Genomic DNA, 23,207 nt, shown 5'->3' with positions numbered 1-23,207 from the left:
AATAGTATATTATGGATAACATATACTAATTACACACAAATATGTCATAAAGGAATTAAATCAATTCTTCAAATATATTTAGAGAAACAAAATTAATTAGTTTAGAGATAAATATTTAACATCAAACGAGATACTAATTTAAAATAAATTCTAAAATAAAAGTTGGACAAATTTACATATAATTAAATGTGGCATCCCTGTCAGAAAAATATTTTATCTCGTAGATTCATTTAAAGTTCTTTTAGACCTTTTTCTATATGAAAACGTTCAGCTTGTCCGAGGAATTTATGTAGGATTCGTTTTTTGATGAATGGTCTAATCCAATTCCTTCTAAAGTCGATTCGTTTTAGTGCTGTTATGACGATCGAGGTCACCCCGTCGTTTACTTAAACGTTTAATGTATACAAAGATGTAAGTCTGTTTTCGTTTGATGTGCTTCTTGTAATATTAAACTAACCAGTGGTAGAACTTTGTGGACGTCAGGGGTAAGGGGCAAGGGGTAAGTGTTCAACAGTCTTTCGCAAAACAGTTATACTTTGCGTTCTGCTCTAAATAACGAAATAAATACTACGAATGATTTTAAACTTGTGTGAAGACTAAGCTATTAATACTATTGAAGTAATTTAGGTTTTTTATCAACGTATTCTATCTAATACTTCTGTTGTTTTTAGTTGATGTACTTCTAAGCATTTGTAGACATTAAAAATATCTGCTTAGCGTAAAGGTTAATTGGCAGAGAGTGATGGCCTTAAGTTCACCCTTTTTACCATTCAATAATTTACACAATAAAGTTAAATAAATATAAACAATTTTTGAAAAAGTTTAAGATAATTCGATCCGGTTGTTACGTACCTGGTGAATCTTGGTATTGTTTCCAAAGCTCGGCCAGAAGGTTATCCTCTTCTTCACTGAACTCCTTGGAGACTTTCTCCTGTCTCTCTCTGTTACTCTTTTTAGTAGGTGCCTTGAATATGAGACCTAGTTCTTTTAGCTTCTTGATGACACTTCTTCTGGTACGAGTTTGGTCGATTAAATTGTCCAAAATCCAGTCGATTACATCTGTGTTATGAATATTATATTTGGAGATCACTAAGAATATAATTGGAAAACACATAATTAAATGAAGGTATTTTAGGGTTCCGTAAAACGGAATACAGTGTAATATGTTAAACGGAAAAGTGATCCCATACTCTGTCCCACCTGTAACAACCTGTTTTCTCAGTATGTACTAGATTCGGTTTACAGAGTGAGGTGACCTAATCTCGAGCCCTTTACATTTTACTTTAGTAATTGAGTGAAACAGATAATTGAAAAAACACACGTGTAAAGAAAAATACCACATGACGTACCTAATTAATGCTATATTTTATGAAGTTTTATAGTTAAAAGTATTAAAAAATACGACAATTGACATTTATTTTAATAAACGTTTGAAGCGTCAATAACGCAATAGTTTATGGGCCGCCTAGCGATGTAAAAAGTCACATGATCGATCCTGACCCCTTGGGCTATTGTCGTCCCCACTCCTAACACAAGTGATAAGCTTAAAGAGGAGGGGTAAATAGGAATATTAGTAATTCCTTAATTAACACGGGGATTAGCTAGCATTCTATTTAAAAAAAAAAACTTACTTAAATTTTGTTAGAAACACATAATATATCATTATGTGTATACATTTACAATTTAACACTTTAATAATTTAACGAAAGTCTAATAAAAGGAGCTTAAAGCCTACTTTAAGCTCCTACGGGAAACGGAATAGTTAGCGACCCTCTTCACGCGAGTCCGGCTCGCACTTGTTTAGACTGAACATGAGTGAAAATTGTTCACGTGGAAACATTTTCATATATTTCTATATAATATTTCTCTAACTTAGAAATAATATTTAACTTGGTGGTAGGGCTTTGTACGAGCTCGTCTGGCTAGATGCCACTCACTCATCAGATATTCTACTGCCAAACAATAAAAAAATGGTAAGTGGTCACCACCGCCCATAGACAAAGCCGCTGTAAGAAATATTAACCATTCCTAACATCACCTATGCGCCACCAACCTTGGGAACTAAGATGTTATGTCCCTTGTGCCTGTGATTAAACTGGCTCACTCACCCTTCTAACCGGAACACACTAATACAGTGTACTGTTATTTGGCGGTAGAATATCTGATGAGTGGGTGGTACCTACCCAGACGGGCTTGCACAAAGCCCTACCACCAAGTATGAATTATGAATCATTTATTGTAATATTTTAAATAACTTTTAAGTGAATGCACAGTGAGCCAGTTTAATTAGAAAAAGAAATAAAAATGCAGTCAACTTAATCAAAATAATACTTGGATCTCATTTAAACGAAATGTCTTAGGGCAAATAAAAGTTGATTAGTAATCTTATATTCAAATAATAATATCATAATTCTTATCTATCAGACGTCCGAGTCATTTGCTTATATTGAAGCTTGTATTTTCGTACGGACATTATTTTAAAATAAACGAGAGAGTCCCTTATTTTTAATAGTCTCATAGACATACGTTCAATAGTTTTCACGTTATTGACGAACTAAGTAAAAGAAAGGTTCTAGAAGCAACAAAATTGGGATATATTTGTTCTACAATTGATTATATGCCAGTTTAAGCAGGCAATTATAGGGCGAACATAACCGCACACCAGAATATCAATGTTATATATAAATTACACGCCTAAATAAATCGAAGTCAGCATATATTGAATACACACAGCAAACTATTAAGAGGAATGACCGATCAGAATAATTTGAACACCTAATAACATATGTATACCTGTACCATATTTAACTAAATGATTTTGACAAATATTTATTAGCTGTTGATATAAAGATATTTATATACTTTAACCATATAACAAAATAGCGACTGATTTTGATAATTTTGTCAGTTGTTAGTATGTTATCCACTGGGGGAGGTATTTTATCTCTAATTTTAAATGAGACTTAACGGAAAATATAAAAAAATCCAATTCGGTTCATACATGATGAATTTCGGATGTAACAAACGGAAAAAAATATATAACCGAATTGAGAACTATTCCTATTGCATGCATTTACAAAACATATCATTTTAATAAGATTTGAGTCTGCGATGAAAATATAAACTATAAAAATCTAGACTAAAAGATAAACTTTTTCTATAGTGATACGAAGATTATTTATAAAGTTAACAAATTGCTTACTGTAATTTAAACTTTATATCACTGATATAAGAGCCAATTCGTCTCAACAAAGACGCCATCATTCCGCGAAGAAGAAACTAAGTGCTACAATATTTTATAATTTTAATTAAAGATATTTACTAAGAGTTATTTCTGTATTTCTTTAGATTTTTCACAACAGCACTTCGAAAGATAAGGGGAACGTCGCCTTATAAACTTTAAGCGAAAACATCTCGAGACAGAAGCATTCAAATGAGTTACTTTTCAACGTTTTGTTCTATTTAAAAAAGTCTTACTTAAAGATACTGAAGGACGGCGAACTAGGTAAGTTTTTATTACGTTCTATAGAAACCCTACTATACGGCTGGATTGAGAGGAATATAGCTGTGTTTTTAGATGCTCCCAGTACTCGGACTTACGTATTCGACGCAGTGTAACCACTTCCATTTAGTTTTTATTTTGGTTCCCAGCCGATTGAGGAGTTAGGTGTTCGATTGGCATTGTGGTACTGCAAAATATCTTAGTCGACTGCGACTTAGTTCATTGGACAACCACGGGTGGAAATGGGGACGCCTTATTCTACCCCGACGGAACCACGGCAAATTATGAATAATAAGGACAATGAACGGCTAGTAGATGTTCTACTGCTGGGAAAGGGCTACTTTCCGTTTTGAAGAAAAGTTTGGAGCTTATTACACGCCGTTCCATTGTAGGTCGGTGACACAATTTCACATAACTTAATCTGCCCTGTGCAGGTTCCCTCGCAATGTTTTCCTTCACCGCACGAGACGAATTATATCCTATATAGGTCTGAAACTACTTCAATTAAGATCCATGTTTTAAATCCACATTTTGTGCAATACATTATATAGATACGTAAATACAGTAATCACAATTAATGAATCCGCACACTCACCCTGATCACTTTCCGGTCTCGTCACATTCTCCATGTACAGACTCCGAAGTTCCTCTTCCTGCTCCTCCGTCCAGACCGCCCGGCCCGGCTTATCTCTGTCGACGGACAATTAATCATGGTTCAACCTTTCGCCCGAGTTAAAACTTTGACGTTTCCACAGAGTTAGTACCTGCTTAGAGGATACGTTCCATTTATATTCATGGAAGTTGCGAATTCTCATTACACGAGCATCGTTTGTAAATATTTTAATTATTTTTCAGTTTACTGTTCGTATGACTCGTTGCTTAGTGGATATACTATAAGTCTGTAGATGTCAGGGTTCCGGGAACGAATTACGTGTTGCACTAATGAAAGAAAATAATGTTTGAAGAAACTCGTAAAATAAAGCCGTTGGTTCTGTGCTTAACCTCTAGGGGCCATGTCGGGTTGTCATCCCATCGTATTATAATCATCGTTTCGCAGAACTAGACGCTAAGAATTTCTCAACGGTAAACCTTAATGTTTTGCCCGACTCGGGATTTGAAGCCAGAACCGCAGGATCAACGACTTGATAAGCTAGCCCCTAGAACCACGAGGCCGATATATATCACGGTACTGTAGCAGGTGAATTACGTTCACAATCGAGGTTGACACTAATTGAGAATTTAGCCAGTAAAACTTCACAAATGAGGTTTTTATTTTCTTTGTCCTGTCCTGATTAAATTCGTTCCTGGTCCCGGGAGGCCGCGGGGAGTATTTGAATTCCACTGTTCGGTTTATGTTTAGTATTTAACTGTCAATCATTGGAAAATAATTCTGCCTCAAAACAATTGTTCGTTAACAAATAACTTCCTTTATATCAGTAATTGAGTTTGTTTTTCGAATTAGAAAATTGCTCATTTTATTTATTAGACATTTAAATCGGGTTTATTTTTGTTCTTACTTTGTTTAATATTGTGATGAAAAATTATAAAGTATCATTAGCGTCTTAAATAAATCTTTTTTTTATTGTTACTTTTTGTATCTCCACAGACACGTACTTGCCTTTTTCCGTGCCTGCATATTTTCATAACATCAGAAGCATTAGAATTTAAATTTTAAGGGGTTTTATTTGTCTTCTTCGGATTTTCGGATTTTGGATTCCTTATAAGTAACAGAAAGTAAATACGACATGACTTACAGTTAAGAATATTTGGAACCTCCACACTCCACACACAAAGTGTCGAATGATGGATTCATAATATGTAGAAGAATATCACCCGTCATTATCATCACCATTGATACGTTTTAAATTACAATCAATTCCCTAATTAAACATAATAAAATAAAATATCCATAAATCTTCTGTTAATATCTAAGTGTTCTTTCTGTCTCCAGATTTTTGCGTATGATTATTTTTATCATTATATTTTTAATGGCTCTGCTAAATTCTTATTAATGAAATTAATTATAGAAGCAACTAATTATATAGAATAATTCTTTGATTTTGATGGTAGGCTGGGTCCTATACTAAGATCACTAGAACCAAACTCTTCTTCTATGTATTCTACATGTTAAGGTCGAGAAACAGTTTTTCGATTCTCAATTTTGGTATTCAACTTACCTCTGGTCGTGGTAGAGATCGTAGCCGTGTTCGATTTCGACGGAGTCTTTAGAGTTCTTCCAAAATAACAGCTCGATAAAAACTTTATTGCTCTTCGATGCTATTTCGGTGAATTTTCTTAAAATAAATATGGCGAACTTCTCCAATTCCTGTTAAAGTTTTTTATTACAATTATTATGAGTAAAACTAAATATGACGTCACAAACAACCTCAAAAATACAGTAAGATCCTCCACAACACTAAAACAGCAATGATATAAAATATGAAGTAGCGTTTGAATCAAAACTATCAAGAGAAGAAGTTGTTTAAATAGAAGCTATTACTTTTAAACAACTTCAAAAAAGGAGGTGATCTATAAGATTGTATATTTTTAAGTGTATTACCTCAGGACGCCGTAATGTATGAAACAATTTGGATAATTAATTTCTTCGTTTGGAAGGGTGAGTATACTTTCCGTTCGGGTCTCACTTAAAATTGAAGATAATTATACTACTAGTAACGAATATAGTTAAATAAAAGCTTGTAAAAGAGAAATTAGCGTGTGGTCATATATATAAATCGAGTGTGTTTATGTTTTTGATTTATAAACAGATCACAAAATTTAAGAAAATATCTCAAAAACCTTGATTATTGTAGTAGAGGCTAATATTACATTGTAAAGAAAGTAAAAATGAATTTATTCTCCCACCGAAAAATTAAGCCTAAAAAACTGACGTAAGCTTTATCTAGAATTAGTTTAACAGAATTCCTGCAAGCGAAACAAGCGGCAGTAATAAGTGCAGCGTAAAAGTGCGTGTGTACGCAGTTCGCGCATTAAGTGTCTCCGCGCCGATGCAATAGTTCCAACGGAGACATCCCTGCGGCGGCACCGCGGCCGCGAGCAGTGCCTACCCACCTTAACAACCTTTCATCTGCAACTCGGATATTATTCCCCGAGCGTTTTATATCGAATAAATTTTCAAATACACGCCGCTGCGACCGCAGAGGACCTTATCTTGTGCAGAATAAGATTGCGAATCAATTTTGCCCGGCTCGAGCCGCTAATTCGTTTTCCACCGCAGACTCGGTTCAGATTTGTTCTATTTCCGTCAACATTTGGTAATTGGCTAGACTGTTGCCTGCAATTTCCTCCCCTCTGCATATTTTCTCTGCTTATTTAGATAAAGCGGTTAGGGGCGGGCTTTACGTAATAAATGTTGCAGTAAACGTAACCACATAAGTGAGCTGTAGGATATTGTATAAAACGAAGTGAACGATCTGGATTGAGTATGTTTTGGTAGTGAGGACTAATTAATTTACTTTTTATACCTTATATTTTCGAGGGACTTTTCAATTTTGGACAAACAATTAAGTTTATTAAAAATAAGTAATTAAAAAATATTAACGAAGTAAGCTTACGTAACATTTTTTTCATGGGAACTATTAAATTAGATGGTGGGATTAGTCTCGTATAGACCCCACGTTTTTTTTAATAAGACTAAATGTTTATTTGACCTTTGCATACATATATGAACTAGCAGCACTCGGAGCCCTTTGGTCTTACAAGCAGATAGGTCTATTTTCTAAAAACAATTTAAGTATTTTTTTTCGATTAATCGATTCAACTTAAGAAAAAATATAGCTATGTTTTGTTAAAAATGAACCCTAACTCGAAACGTACCTTGCGATGCGGGACGGGCTTGTCGAGTATCCTCTGGAACACGAGGAACAGCGAGGCCTGGAACAGCATGGCGGGCCGCGCGCAGTCCCACGCGACGCGGTGCAGCAGCTTGAGCGCGCAGTGCGCCGCGCGCGCGCCGCCCGCCTCGCGCGCCAGCACGCCCGCGCACGCGCTCACCACGCGCGGGTGGCAGAACCTGCGCCGCGCTACCGTTACGGGGTGCGTTGCGAGAGGAGACGGACGCTGCGCTCGCTTTTTATGTTATAGGGAGCAGACGGGCAGGAGGCTCACCTGATGGAAAGTGATTACCACCGCCCGTGGACATCTGCAACACCGGGGGGCTTTCAGGTGCGTTGCTGGCCTTTCAGGAAGGAGTACGCTCTTTTCTTGAAGATTCCCAAGTTGTATCGGTTCGGAAAGACTGCCGGCGAGAGCTGGTTCTACAGAGTGGTTGTGCGAGGCAGAAAATGTCTTAAGAATCTCGCTGTTGCGGATTTTCGGACATCTAGGTGGTGCGGGTGATATTTGGAATTTTGACGAGATGTCCGAAAGGTGAAAATCAGCAGCCGAACAATTCCTCGGAACATTCCCCTTAAAAATTCTTTAGAAGAGGCAGAGCGATCTAACATCTCCATCGAGCCAAAGGATCGAACACATCGGAAAAGGCTTGATCGTCGATAATTTGAACCGCTCTGCGTTGGATACGATCAAATAGAAGGAGCTGGTACCGGGGGTCACCCGCTCAGAGGTGAGAGCAGTACTCCATGTGAGGCCGAATTTGCGCCTAGTATAGGCATAGGCGATGGGCTGACGTGAAATACTGTCTGGCCTTGCTGAGCATACCAAGCTTTTTTTGATGCCAGTTTGGCTTTGCCTTCCGATTGATCGCGGAACTGAACGAGGCTCAAAACATCAACGCTAAGTATTCCGATACTAGCTGTGGCGGCTATTCGAATGTTTTCAAAACAAGGAGAAACTTCCGTCTTTTTGGGGTTAAAGTGGACTAGTTTAGCCTGCCCCAGTTCGAGACTTTGTATAATAAAGACTCGATTTCAGACACAAGTTTGTTAGGAACCGCAAGAGCTGGCAGTTTATAATGGACTCGATTACCTGGGAGAACATAGAGGTGATGGCTATAGGCCTATAGTTGGACGGGTCTGAGCGGTTGCTCTTTTTAGGGATCGGATGCACCAAAGCAGTCTTCCAGGAGTTTGGGACGACGCCGATTGCATAGGATTACCGGAAAAGACGCGTTAAGATCGGCGCCAACTTGGGAGCACAAGTCCGTAGCACGATTGGAGGGATGCCATCGGATCTACTCGACTTATGAATATATAAGGAAGGAGTGCTTTACAGTGCAGTTCGCACTTTGCCGGAATTTAACCTCCGGCATCGTGGTATCACACGCGGTATTGTTGGTGGTGACTTTCCTCGGTCACCCAGAGTCGAGTTCGCCGCGAAGAGAGAGCCTTAAAGATCAGCTTTCTCCTTCGCTGTATGGGCCAATGACTCACCGTCCTTGTGCAGAAATAGTAAGGAAGGCTGACAGAAATTCCCTAAGGCAGCCTTGGCGAGAGACCAGAACGCACGTGTTTCTGAAGGGAGGCGCACCAGTCTCTCGCCAATTCTGCCAATGTACTCTGTCTTCGCCTTAGCAATCACGTTTTTAAGGACCTAGAGGCAGAGTTATATTCCTTTCTGAATGCGCTGGTATTTACATCACGAGACGCTGATGCGCCAGCCCAGTCTTGGTAGCGTTCCCATCCTCTCTCCTCGGCGTGAAGCCATTTTGCAGAAACGACCAAACCAGGACTGGGACTTGCCACCGATGGGTACCGTAGAATACGGAATGAATAGTTCCATACCCTGCAGTTCCACATCGGCGCCAGAGTCAGCAACAACGCGCGGATCATCCGGCGAGAATCAAACCTGCCTTCATGGGTAGGATGCAAAGAAGGACCGCATCTCATCCCAATCTGCTGACTTGTAGTGCCACACTCGGCGGCAGCCCACGAAACGATGTCGTGAGTACCGTGAACTAGCACTGTACTCCGGACGAGACAGTGGTCTGACGAGCCCAGAGGGGGATCGACTACAACCTGGTAGCCATCCGGATGGGAAGTCAGCAAAAGGTCCAACAGGGAAGGTGTATGATCCTCCACGTCCGGTATTCGCGTTGGCGGGGTGACCAGTTGTGTCTAATCATATGCTAAGGCGAAGTCGAGAACAGATCTACCCAGCTCGTGGTACAAAGGAATGTTCTTATTTGTACCCTGGGTAGGAGAGAAAAGTGGTATGGGCAGGGGAGGATATCTGGGTCTCGGTAAGAAAGAGTAAGACCGGCTTCGTCGTCTTTAGGTGAAAGTGAAAGTTCAAGTTGGAGTTGAGTCTCCTTATGTTGCAGACGTCTACAGCGAGGGTGGTAGGGGTTGCCTTATGATGCCTCCCCGAACCCCGAAATTGCTCCCAGAATTCGAAGGACAGCCTGGGCATCCCTGCTCAGGTGGTTTTTGTCCTGAGCATGGATGCCCTGAGATGGATTCTCCACCGCAATCGCTGATGATACCCTCCTGGGTTAATATAACCGAATTCTGCACAGACATAATATTTTGGGGGAGGGCGATCGGCCCTCCGGGGCTCTCACATAACGGACGAAACGCAGTGGCATAGCTACCACTTTACGCCAATTTTAAGTGAGAGAGTGGTACTTCCCCAGGCGTGCCGGACTATTGGGCTGCAACCTGAAGGTATGCAGCGTGGCACTACCACTTACAAGACGGTCGGTCGACGGACCCGCCGCGCGCGCACGCCCGCACGCGCTCACCACGCGCGGGTGGCAGAACCTGCGCGTGGTGAGTGCGCTACCGTTACGGGGTGCGTCGCGAGTGGAGACGGACACTGCGCTCGCTTCCTATTGTACCGTACTACTATTCGGTTGACGGACACAAGATCATCCTATGAATACTTTGTCATTATTACATAATGTAACGTGTATTTCCAGGTAAGCTGTTTAAGGATTAAAAAACAATTTATTGGAAGGAGAGACTCTTCCACCACATAGTGTTATTTGTTATTTTAAACTTTGTATAAATGTAAATGAGATTACCTTAGAACGAAATCTTGGAAATCGAAATCTGTTTCCACGACGGACGTTGTTCGATCTTCTTCTTCTCCTTCTTCGTCTATTCATAACAAAAACGAAAACGTGAAGAATCGTTCGTAATTAAATGTTTATTAAAATTATTTATGTTGGGATTTAGAGTCACATGATACAGAACATGCATTTCCCAAATAATTATTTTCATAACATTAAATGTTTGATCTTTTTTTAAATAATGTGAGAAATTTCGTGCGAAAACCCGCACCTTGCGAATGAAATTCGGTAGTAGATCCACCAACTGCACTGATAGAATAATCTAGAATAATCTAGAACCGTTACTCTTTGCCCAATAGTTGGACATTCTATTTCCGAGACTACACACAAGGGATCTTTTCTCCCGTGCGTGAGCTACTTCTCTCCATCGTGCATTTATTCAAACATCTGGTGATATCTCCAAAAGTTCTGGTCCAAATCCCACCGTGTAAACGGTTATTTGTTTATAGAAAATTATTAAAACTAATAATTATGCAAAGCACAAGCTAAATTAAATTAAAGTCATGTTTTTTTTTCATTATATTCAATTTATCTATAAAAATGTATCCACGCTATCACAGATTCTCCTATAGACATTTTGGAGAACTACAAGTCTAATATAATATATATTATTATTGACAAAATTACCCATCCAATATATAAATATACTAGATAGCCAGTATTACTCCTAAAACCATGAAATTTAATTTTTAATCTCCATATTAATCCGATCATTGATTTCTGCACCAATACCAATGATGCTAAGGATTTACAGGCAACATATGTGTCATCATTTTTAGTTGAACAAATATTTGGGTATTCTTGACAGTAATGAAGAAATTGACGGCTAAGTGTCTTGTCATAAAATCTTATTAATGTCATAACAAATTCTGTTGTAAAATATTACTTACAAATATATCAAATCCGCTAAGACATTTGACGATTTCCTTTTATAATAAGATTCCGCAAATATTTAAACGCAGCCTATTTATCAATATAGCTCTCATGAAACTTTACAAGATGAAACTTATTACAAAATACAATACAAGAATAATATATATTTTTTTTATGGCATCGGTTGACGGACTAGCATATGGGCCACCTGATGGTAAGTGCACCGTCCACCGCCCATAGACATGGCGCTGTAAGAAATATTAACCATTCCTTACATCGCCAATGCACCACCAATTCTGGGAACTAAGATGTTTCGCCCTTATGCCTGTAGTTAGCTGATATTCTACAATTTCCATAAAAGATTTAATCAATACTAATATTATTAATGCAAAAGTAACTCTGGCTGTCTGTTGTTCTTTCATGGCCAAACCACAAAAGCAATTTTTTATTAAAGTTGGTATGAAACTAGCTTTAGTCTATGGAAGGTCATAGGCTACTTTTTATGCCTACCAGCTGATGACCAACACTTAAAACGAAGCGAGCGAAGCCGAAAGGGACGACTAGTACATGATAAAAAGTGTGGAGATAATTTTCGTTGAATTTTACCCACGATGACTATATACATAACTATATACATTATTTACATAACTATATACATGTACATTATTTAACGTTAATTAATTCAAAATAGTTACTTATGAGTTTATCATTAGTAATGCTTCTTATGATATATGAAGGTGGTCAAAAAGGATTTTATTTTCATTTAACCTTGTGTAAATTATTGACTACAAAAATATTGTTATTGGAGATGCCAGGGATCGAACCCGGGGCCTTTCACATGCAAAGCGAAAGCTCTACCACTGAGCTTCTACATCCCCGTTCAATGAATGAATGAAAATTTAATATCAACATCATAATAATAATTACATATCGTATACATAATAATATATAATGTAATCACTGAAAGGCATGGGGGACCGGCTGCTCGGGTTTTACTTAGCTTTTTTAAGCCGAAACACAAGAATACTAAATATGACGACATGTTACATTTTCGACGGTGGGTTTCTGTTCGAAAGAATGAGTACCAAATTAGCTTCTTGCCGATTCTAACCGAACCAGTTAGCTTTACATTCAATGTAAATTCTTAACGCGTATAAGATTTTTGTTATGGTCAAAGCTTTGGTGGTCAAATAGAGAGTCGTAATTAGCGTGTACATTTGTAAACGTCAAATCCGTATTTATATTTAAGTAATTTTATATAAGTAGTGAAATTTAATCTAGTGCGAGTCTCGTCTAACGAGCGCAGCGGGACTGCGATGCTTTAATGCGGAATTATCCGGATAGTATGAATTTCTAGGATTCCCGGCTTAATTTCTTTTTATTCTAATTATAAACTCATAATTTAATCGTTTTTTGAATTTCTGTATTGCCATTCGTACGAGTCTTTTCTTTTTAAGCACCAGTTCAAAGCTCGATGAAAAATTTATTTTATGGTCGATTTTCTGTGCAACGCATGTTTAATATTAAACGTAAATTGTTTTACTTTGAACGCTTTATTTTTTCAATATGTTGGAATTAATTGATCTTTAAGTTTCTATAGAGTGATGATCTACTAATAGAAGCAGTGGAGATTGGACAAAACTGGCACGAAATAGAGAAAAATGTAGCTAATGGATCTTGTAGATACTCTGAGGAGAAAAATCGGTGGTAGAGCTTTGTATGAGCCCGTTTGGGCAGATACCATCAACAAAATTGGTATTGGCACGAATAGTGAATCTCGTACGGCGCCAACGTCATAGACGCTGGTGTCTGGATCGGTTATTTCATTAAGACTTCGGACTAAATCTGGGATTTTTTTTTCTAAATCGGTGGTATATTTTTGACTAGACTTTGACTTTGCAAAATTAGCTATATGTACTCACCATCGTCATCGTACTCCGAATTTTCTTGCACCTCTTCCTCATTAATGGATGCATCTGAAATATTCACTATATGAAATAGTTACACGTAAATATTCAACTTAAAATAAAATATTGAATTGTTGGAACTATGTATGATTATTATTACATAATTTTAAAATTTTCGTTCGTTACAGTTTGGAAAGAGCCTTATGTATATGCAAAAGGAACTACGGTATATTCCAAGTTCGTTTCATATTCAACATCTTTTCATTTTATTGATTATTAATCAGACATATTTAATATTTCACTTAAGTTCTGAGCTGAACAATGCAACGAGTCTGATCACTATTGACTTATTAATAATGCCCCCAGTGTGCCGTGCCGCTTATAATTTTCTTATCCTCCAATTAGGTAAAATACGTTTCTTTGCATATATGTATCAAAATACATATACTTATATTTATTGATTCAATAATGAGGAATTCTCACAGAAATACCTATACATGTCCAAAATTATGGGTTGAGTGTATGGTGTATAAATGTACCCCCAATTACTGGACACCCAACAGGTTTAAGTCTGATATGGCGTTTTTATATATATTTTTAGTTTAATATTGAATTATCTAATAATAATATTTCGAACAGTAATGTAAGGTTGAAGGTATTTACGTGCAATAAAGAATAAATTATCGCGAAACATCAAAATAATAATACCAAGCACCGGGTACGATCTGATCGACATTGAGTCAGTGCCGCGGAGGTGCAGCCGAAACGACGTGAGCACGCTCGGAATTTCTAGCGCCGTTTAATGCTAGTGGGGAGAGCTCAAAATTATTATTAATAGGAAAATTCGGATTGCAATTCAACGCGAACAAGCTGCAATATATTTATACATACCAAACACGCCACCATCGCAATATTATGAATGCCTATGGGGTGGTGACTACTTACCATCAGTTTACCAAAATTATAAACTAAAAATAAGAAAAAAGTCAATTTCGTAGTAAATTTATTATAGTTACGTCAAAACAAGGTACAGTATAAAATTTAAAATATACTAACCTACTTCGACTCCTAAGTCGGTATTATAAATGGTCTCCAGCATGTCGAGCTCTTCGTCCGCCGTTACACCGGCAACGCCGAATATTCCTTCCTCGGGCCACACTTCCCTGAATAATTAGGTACTAGATTACGATAATAATAACCTTGAACCCAATTTACATTTATTTAAATCTAATATAGTAACAGTACCAGCCTTTGAATGTATCGCTGAAATTTCACGTTTTAGCCTACATTATACACATATCAGAATTGTATACAACGCATATCGGTTTCCTCGCGATGTTATCGTCGCGCTAGGAACGTGATAAAGTTTGAACATTTCCAGCCCATAAGTTGTAGTTTAGATGCCCATTGTAGATGACGATGACTTATTTTATGATGACACAGAGTTTTCTGGCACAATTCTCAAAACGAACGTAAATAAAATACACAGTGATTATAATTTATAATAACATACTTTATATGATATATTCATTTACCTGGCGGCTCGTAGCGTACCGACAGCACCTTCATACTTGTGTTCGCGCATCAATTTTTGGATCTTCTTCATGCAATCCTCCCTAAGAAAAAAAATTTTGAAAGTGTATCTTTTTTGTATTAGATTTTATTTAGCTTCAATGGTTAGTGTTTTGGGTTTTTGATTTTGAATTGAATTATGGATACGTTATTGATACTGGTGATAGCACAAATTATTAATATACTATTTAATTCGAACATTGAAATAGAATTTTAAAACCTCGAATTGAAAAGGGATGTTTGTTAATAATTGGATTATTTATTTGTTTCACATCACATAAATGTGTATTTGTTGTATAAAAGATTTCTAATACTAAAAGCATTTTTGCCAATCTTACGTAAAATAACATTAGCTTAAAAACCTATTTTTTTCGCAAGTGCACAAAATAATAACTTAAAATAGAATGCTACTCACAATACATAATACGTTCAATTCAAAATAAAATTAACTCAAGTAAGAGCCTGAGAACTTTGAAATCTTCATTTTACAAAACGATACTAAACGTTAAGCTGCCACTATTCGGAAAGTAGATTTTACTGAAAAAAAAAAACAGAAGAACCGACAAGAATAGGAAACATCGGTCAAGTTTTATAAATTTACAAAGCTTTTACGCTTCAATCCCATAGTCGAAATTCAACGTCTAGACTAGACAGGCAAAGAGCTAAGAGCCGCTTTTAAGCGTAATAAATTTAAGCACGTTTTATACAAAATCTCTTAAGCATCCAGGCTATTTACTTTGATGCCAGAACTTTGATGAATTCAAAAAGCCTCAATGATAAGACGGAAAGAGTTAAACGGTTCAAATATATGAAATTAATATTACAGATTCGTTTAAAATGCATTTCAAGCGGCTGTTAAAAATGTATGTTCGATGTATATTAATTCACATCCCGTTTTTTAATCGCTAACATATTTTTTTATTATTGTCCTCACGTCATGGTTGCGCGTGTACTCTTCATATTGCGAGCGACATTTCTAGACGTCCTGTGCATAGTTGAGCTATATATGGGTTTCGGTCTATTTGGTGATTGCCTAGATAATACGGCTGCGGATTACGAGATCCGTGGTTCAAATAGTAGGTGGGGCCAATGTTATGTTATTGTTATCAATGTTATTAGGTTTACTGTTTTATAGAGTTGGCACGTTAGCAATGTTATGAGACCCATTCATCGTATAGCCTGTAAAGTCGTGTCTCCTGCACCCGAGTTCCGGTTGGGTCGTGATTATGTTTGTGTTTGGGCGCCCCGTGTTGAAGATGTCCATGCGCAGTAGTCGCTTTCCATGAGACAGCGGTAGGTGGTAGGCAATATAATACTTCTAATGGTTACCATAGTCGATATTATTTTATTTATTATTAAATCTATATAACTTTAAAAACTAAAATTAAACGAAAAATTAAGTTGCTAACATAGCATCGCTAAAAGTAAAATTTATTGAACAAAACTCTTTCAACTAACTGAGGTTGGCAGGCTCGGAGCCAAGAGATATTAATATCTCAAACAGCGTCTTAGCCACTAAAGGATAAATCAAGAGATGAATATATTCTTTATAAATGTAAGAATTAATATTTCTCAGTATTTCTTATTTTTCGTTTATATGAATTTTTCCAACAGCGTCTTATGTTTGTCGTTATTAACCTGCGGCGGTTTTTGACTTATTAAAAGAGACGATGAAAGTCTCACTATTGGGCAAATCTATTCGTATATGCTATGGAACGTCGTCATGAAAATCGTGTTACATGAATTTGACACAAGCAAACTGTATATTGTGCAGGAAATTCTACCACATGTGTGTTCTGACGACGTTTCCCATTGCCGAGCATCAGATGATATTTAAAAGACAAATAAGGATATGGAACCTCAGCAATGATTGTTCGGGTTTCAAGACGTAATCTTCGATTAAGAGTTATGTGTTCTGACCACTCAGCTCTTAAATAATAAGAAATATCGTTTTAATACTAGAAATTGTTTCATTTTAAACTTGCTTTTCTGTGTTAGATACCCTGTGTGACGAATGTAATAAAGTTTAGATTGAATAAAAACACGGTTTGCAAACCGTACAGGGGAACTGTTTACATTTGTGCAATATGTTTATAATTTAGAATTTTTCCGGCCCGCGACTTTTAACTGAATACAATTTAAACTTCACAAAAATATTTAAATGGTGTAGGAATTTACTCCACGTCAAAATAAATTCAATCACCTAATGGTACATCCATTGCATTTTCTTAATGAAATTGAATGTAGATTCGTCTTTCGTATTTTAAACTTCGGAGGGAATTCAACATAATTTTTATTTGCATAAGCGATACGTTGAACGGTAAAACTTTTCTCGATTTATTAGATTTTTAGTCAAATGGAGATTTTAATGGACGTGAAATAATATTACGACTCACATTGTCCGTGCAGTCACGAACGACAACAATCGACTGAAAAATGCATATCTAAAATGATCTAGATAGAAATAAACGAAATACATTTTTATAGAGGGTGGTGGGGCTTTGTCAATGTATGTTGTCAAGCTTACGTGTCTGCCACTGGATCTCACACATACATCTATAATTCTAAACGTCAGTACTGTATATTGCAGATCTATAGAGTGTTGTATCTTACATCCTACGTATGCTTTATTATAAAATAAGTATGATATACTTATCAGGGCCAGTATCTATGAGCTATGATAACTTACCTGAAATGGGACATTTCAAAAGAAATCTCCCTTAGCTGTCGAGGAGATAATATAATGCACAAATGTGTTCGCAAAGATAAGTTTAATGTTCTCATAATCCAATAGGACGGCAAATGCGATACCACTAGAGAGTTCTGTCGTAGGATCAACGGCTTTATAAGGTTTACGATGCAAGGGAGTGTAAACACTATTAACTCCCGAGCTCCAGGTTGCGCGTGACATTACTTGATAAAGATACTCAATAACTTTTATTTCCCGATTTTATTTGTATAAAGTGGGAAGGCAGGCGGACAAATGCGATGCGATGCGATGCGATGCGATGGGAAGTCGTTACCACCGCCCATAGGAATTGGCGCTGTAAGAAATATACACCACTCCTTACATCACCAATGCTACAACTTTGGGATCTAAGATGTAATGTCCCTTCGGCCTGTAGTTACACTGATGAATCGTAACACAATAATGGAATAGGTGGAATAATTAAATGGGTGGTACTTATTCATTCGAACTTGCGCCAAGTCTACAACCAAGAAGATCCGGTATTTGAAAGGACATCGGGATCGGTTAAAAATAGCAAGGGATAAACGAGTTAAGTCGATACTTGGCTATTTTATATTTATGTATATTTGCAGACAGGCCAGCGGCACTGAGGTTGCTGTTAATTGCTGAAGTGCCTTCGACCGTGGGACAGGGGTCGTTATTTGTGCATGTTATTATACTGGTTCACTTATTCTTGTATCCGAAACGGAATAATGTCAGCTCTGTTGCTTCCCTATACAATAATATGATGAGTACGTACTTATGTTATGTTAGGTCAGTGTTAAGTCAGTGTGCCTTTAAATAATATATTATTGATAACATCTATTGTTATCCAAGTAGTGTTTACTGTCAGATGCTTAGATAGCGTTAAGTCCGCTTTTTGAACTATGTAATTGTTTAGGGACAATAAACTTTATATAAATTATGGAGTGACTATTGTAGAATTTGAACAAATAATTCACTATGAAGATCATTTTTTGCAGTTGCATTAAAAGCAAGAAACTTGAAAAAACTTCATTAAACATAGCCTATAAAGTTAAGTGTCCGTTTTTAGAAAAATACTAGCGAATTGTTTATTACATATTAGAATATAATATTTTATACAGGTGTGTGTTCAAATCAATGCCCAAAACATAGTTCGTTTAAATGGTTAACATAAAAATAATTAAATTAATTTCATGTGCTTGACATGAAATTAAAAATATCAAATTGAATATTTAACTAGTTTTATTGGACAGTATAATGCAGAATTGTTCCCACCCACAGAAATTCAAATAAGTTTTCTAAATATTTAAAAGTGAAAGCCATGATTCCAGTTAAATTTTAGTGTGATTTTTGCAGTCATCCTGTTACCTAATATATATTATATTATTTAAGAGACATTTCATAACATTTTTTTTATTACAGAACAATAGTTTTCTCTTTTAAGTTTTATTAACTTCAATTTGTGTTTCTGTGTTCATACAAATACAATAAGAGTAAAAGCTTACTTTTGTTGATCTATGGGTGTGTCGGAAGCTGCGTCGAATGGCGGTGGATACTCTTCCACCCCCGCCCTGAGAACTGCGGCGACTTGGGGGCGAACTTCCTCCCATTGCGCTGTCTCCACTCGTTTGGGTTTGGGAGCACGAGGTTTTTGTTCTGTAAACAATATCATGTTAACACTGTGTGGTTCCAGCAGAGTAGAATAGATCAATCCCGAACTCAACCCGTTGGAGTTGTAAGCATTCTCACTACAGGCACAAAAAATGGTTATTTAGACACCATGAGGATGGATGAGCCGTTAAAAATATATTGTCTTATGAAAACTTTGTGATTTACTTGATGGTAAGGCTTCCTGAAGTCCACCTGGGTAGGTACCAGCTACTCATCATATATTCTACCGCCAAGCAATATTTAGTATTGGGATTGGCGGTATATTACAAGGGTGCGTTAACCGCTCTAACTACAAGCACAGGTGACATAACATCTTAGTTCTCAACGTTGAGGCGTACTCGTGATTTTTTTATGAAAAATTTGGAGGACGAGTAAATGAGCCACCTGATAATGTAAGTTGATACCATAGCCCATAGACAATGGCGGTGTAAGAAATATTAACCATTTCTTTCTTCGCCAATGCGCCACCAACCCTGGGAACTAAGATATTATATCCCTTGTGCCCGTGGTTACACTGACCCACTTACCCTTCAAACCAGAACACAACAATACTGATTACTACTGTTTGGCGGTAAAATATCTGATGAGTGGGATACCTACCCAGCCCTACCACCAAGAGAAAAAAAAAGTAAAATCGTGATGTAAGGAATGGTTAATATTTCTTACAACTCCAACGTCTATGGACGGTGGTGACTAATCAGGAGCTGGCTCATTTGTCCGTGCGCCTTGTACCAATCTTATATATACATAAAATATGAGGTAGCTTTGTCCCGCAGTTTCATAGTTAAATCAATATTATATACCTGCTAAATAAAATTATGAAATACATTACCATCAAAATCAAAGTACTTTATCCAAGTTAGCTTTCACAGGCATGTTGATTCATAATTTTACAAGATTATCCTCGATTTTCTGAAACGCTGATCAAAGCTAGATTAACTAATTTGTGTTCAATATGAATGGACATGGGCAATGGCGGTTGATGACGCAATATGCGGCCAATGAGCGTTCAGTATTTAAGTAACTTTGATGAACGTTTCAGAACCTGATCATAGGTAAATATTAAAATTGTTAAGTTACCATAACTACTTAAATACTAATGGAATTTAATTTCGCTCCATTTGGAATAAATGATAATAAAATAATAAATGCATTGTCTTTTTTAAATTATACATCCAACCTCGTCTATAATTTGCTAGCATGCAAACTTAAGCTAAAAATTTAAAAAATATATTTTTTCGAATTGTTAAAAAAAAAGTAAATAAAGGCCTCCTCTCGTATTGAGATTTGTGGTGTACACTTATGGCCGATCTTATCAGGCATACGAGTGAACCTTTCTTTTTCGTCACCCGTTAGACGAGATACATTATTTTAAACACAAAATAAGCATATAAAAATCAGTTTAACCATTGACGTGTTTCGACTTTTAACGAATCAATACAAAAAATCTATCAAATTGCAAATATCCGTACTAAATATACTAAAGTAATAAAAATTATTTCTATTTCAGCTGAACATGTTTCTACTTAATTCGTAATTACATGAAGCGGAAAATGTTCAACTCATTAAGAAACTTAAGAGGTAAGAAAATTAGCAATTTAATATAAAAGTTCGTTAAGAGTAATGTAAAGTCGCACTCTTAACGAGTCCTCTTCAAGCATTCCGACTGCCGTGCCGCTTGCGTGTGTGGAAACTTCATATTTGAAGTGTTGAACTACACATGTTTGAAATTTCAAAAACGTAAATATTGTCAAATAAAGAACTATAAGCACGTTTCAGTATCGCGTTAAGCGTTTGCTGTTATAAGAATATTATTTACGAAAATTACCTCGATGGTCACACTAGACCATAGAGTCACTGTCTAGTAGGTAATAGAGTACTTTCAGCAGTAAAAAATAATAAATTATGAATATTGATAAAAATTAAAACGTATATAGAAATATACTTAAATATTCTGGTTTTGAATATTAAAAGCATAGTATTGTTTTATTGTATTAAAATTAAAAGTCGCAGTTTTTAATATGGATACCACGTGACCTAAAACACGAGCCACCACTACTTTATTTATACATAAGCAGGAAAAAGGGCAAAGTATTATTAGATTTTTATAAGGTGATTTTACTTATATCGAAGTGATCCTCACATATAGAATCGACTTTTAGTTGATATGGATCGCGTTTTCGTGTTCCAACCAAACATTCCTCATTCCAATATCATCTGGCAATTTGATAAACAACTTTTCTAGAGTTTTAATGCTTGTATTTGTACAACTAGATACTACAAACCAATGAAAGTGATTGAAATTCATTATTTTCCCAAAAACACCAAATATTTATAACTGTTAACGTTGAATGAGTACCGGTGGTAAATACAGGACTGTTGTTTTTAACAATCTGACGTCATGAAAATGACTGACAGCGTTTTTTCGGTAATAAAAAAGGTTTAAAATTTAGTTTAATTTTACGGCAAGAAAGAGTATTTTTTTTTTATTTTGCTGAAGTATATTTTTTGGTAGCTTTTTATTAGGAAAATCAACATTTTCAACCTAAAATTAAAGTGAATATAAGTAGATATACGTAGAATAGTGTTAATAAAGAATTGATTGGTTATAATAAATATAGCAGAGCTAATAAGGAACTCGCATGGAATATGTAAATCTAATCTCTATTTTAAATGGACTCGTTGTAAGTAAGCCGAGATGGCCCAGCGGTTAGAACGGGTACATCTTAACGGATAATTGCGGGTTCAAACCCAGGTAAGCACCACTGAATTTTCATGTGCTTAATTTGTGTTTATTATCAGCTCGTAAAACGTCGTAAGGAAACCTGCATGTGTCTGAATTTAACGAAATTCTGCCACATGTGAATCTAGCAACATTCACCGCATTGGAGCGGCGTGGTGAAATAGGATCCTAACCTTTTCCTCAAAGGGAGAGGAGGCTTTAGCCCAGCAGTGGGAAATTTACAGGCTGTACATGTTGTTCGATTATAATTGGCGACACACGGCACACACACACGCGCCGTAACAATAAATCCAAAGCACATGACTAGTAGGACTAGTAGGACATTGCTGAAAACCGAGAACTAAAATTCTTATTTTCCCGTGAAGTGGCCTAGTAATTTGTAATACCGGCGTTCTTGTGCTTAACTCAGATACCATCTCTTCACACACTCTAGACTTTGATATGAATATACAATCTCGTTAGATATATATATATATATTTGTGTAAGGTCTGATTATGTGAAGAGAAATAAATGTTTTTATTTAAGACTAGTTGACGCCATGTGTTAGGCAAAAAAGTAGCCTACGTCCTTTCTTGGAATTCAAGTTTGCTTTATACTATATTTCAGCCAATTCTGTTCTATGATTTGTTAGTGAAAAAGCGACAAACAGACAGCCAGGCAGAGTTGCTTTCACATTTATAATATTAGTATACATTATTTGACTACAAAAGTTTTATATAAACTAAGTTGAATATTTCTCTAAAATGTATTCCCTCGCTAACGCATAGCGTTTAAACAAATATCCAATAGTTCATATTTATAGCTGAATGTGGATTCGCTTTGATAATATCAATTAACAATTTACTCCGGTGCAGCAAACGTATTTATTGTCGCATGAGAATCGTTTGACGCTTTGAGCAACGTGCACGTTCGGCGCTTTGACGCGCGACATTTTATTAATTTTATATTTACACGAGACATGCCAAATTAAACCTTATAAACTGTGAATAAGGTCACTATTGCAAGAGCACGTGAGCGTTAGTTCCATGGAGTTTTTGATCTAGGCGCGAAAGTAACATGAACGTCAAGGGCGTATTGATGTGACTTGGAACATGTTTAATTACACATTCAATAGCTCGTTTCGGAGAGTTGGGTCTATATTTTTAACGTTATGTAATTATCGCTTCAATGATATCGTGTCTCGCTTAAACATGACCCACACATACTAACAGGTACAGTTTAATAACAGCTTGTA

General features: G+C 36.5%; 1 protein-coding gene and 1 non-coding gene across 2 annotated transcripts in view; both read right to left on the bottom strand.

Annotated features, from left to right (window-relative positions):
* The window catches only part of LOC125065389 (protein timeless homolog), a 36,877-nt gene that overhangs the window by 4,243 nt on the left and 9,427 nt on the right, over nt 1–23,207 (bottom strand). The window contains exons 9-17 of the mRNA XM_047672959.1: nt 19,064–19,214; nt 14,809–14,889; nt 14,330–14,436; nt 13,289–13,342; nt 10,446–10,521; nt 7,340–7,535; nt 5,680–5,828; nt 4,098–4,192; nt 853–1,059 (exon numbers count right to left, since the gene is read on the bottom strand). Of these exons, the coding sequence (XP_047528915.1) occupies nt 853–1,059; nt 4,098–4,192; nt 5,680–5,828; nt 7,340–7,535; nt 10,446–10,521; nt 13,289–13,342; nt 14,330–14,436; nt 14,809–14,889; nt 19,064–19,214 (1,116 nt within the window). The remainder of the gene's footprint in view (nt 1–852; nt 1,060–4,097; nt 4,193–5,679; nt 5,829–7,339; nt 7,536–10,445; nt 10,522–13,288; nt 13,343–14,329; nt 14,437–14,808; nt 14,890–19,063; nt 19,215–23,207) is intronic.
* Nucleotides 12,170–12,244, bottom strand: Trnaa-ugc. The gene has a single exon. It is a non-coding gene; the product is annotated as a tRNA-Ala (tRNA).

The sequence above is a fragment of the Vanessa atalanta genome, chromosome 7 (assembly GCF_905147765.1).
Source record: "Vanessa atalanta chromosome 7, ilVanAtal1.2, whole genome shotgun sequence".
NCBI classification, from domain to species: Eukaryota; Metazoa; Arthropoda; class Insecta; order Lepidoptera; family Nymphalidae; genus Vanessa; species Vanessa atalanta.
Note: the sequence above shows the minus strand (reverse complement) of the source record. Positions and strands in the feature narration are given on the sequence as shown.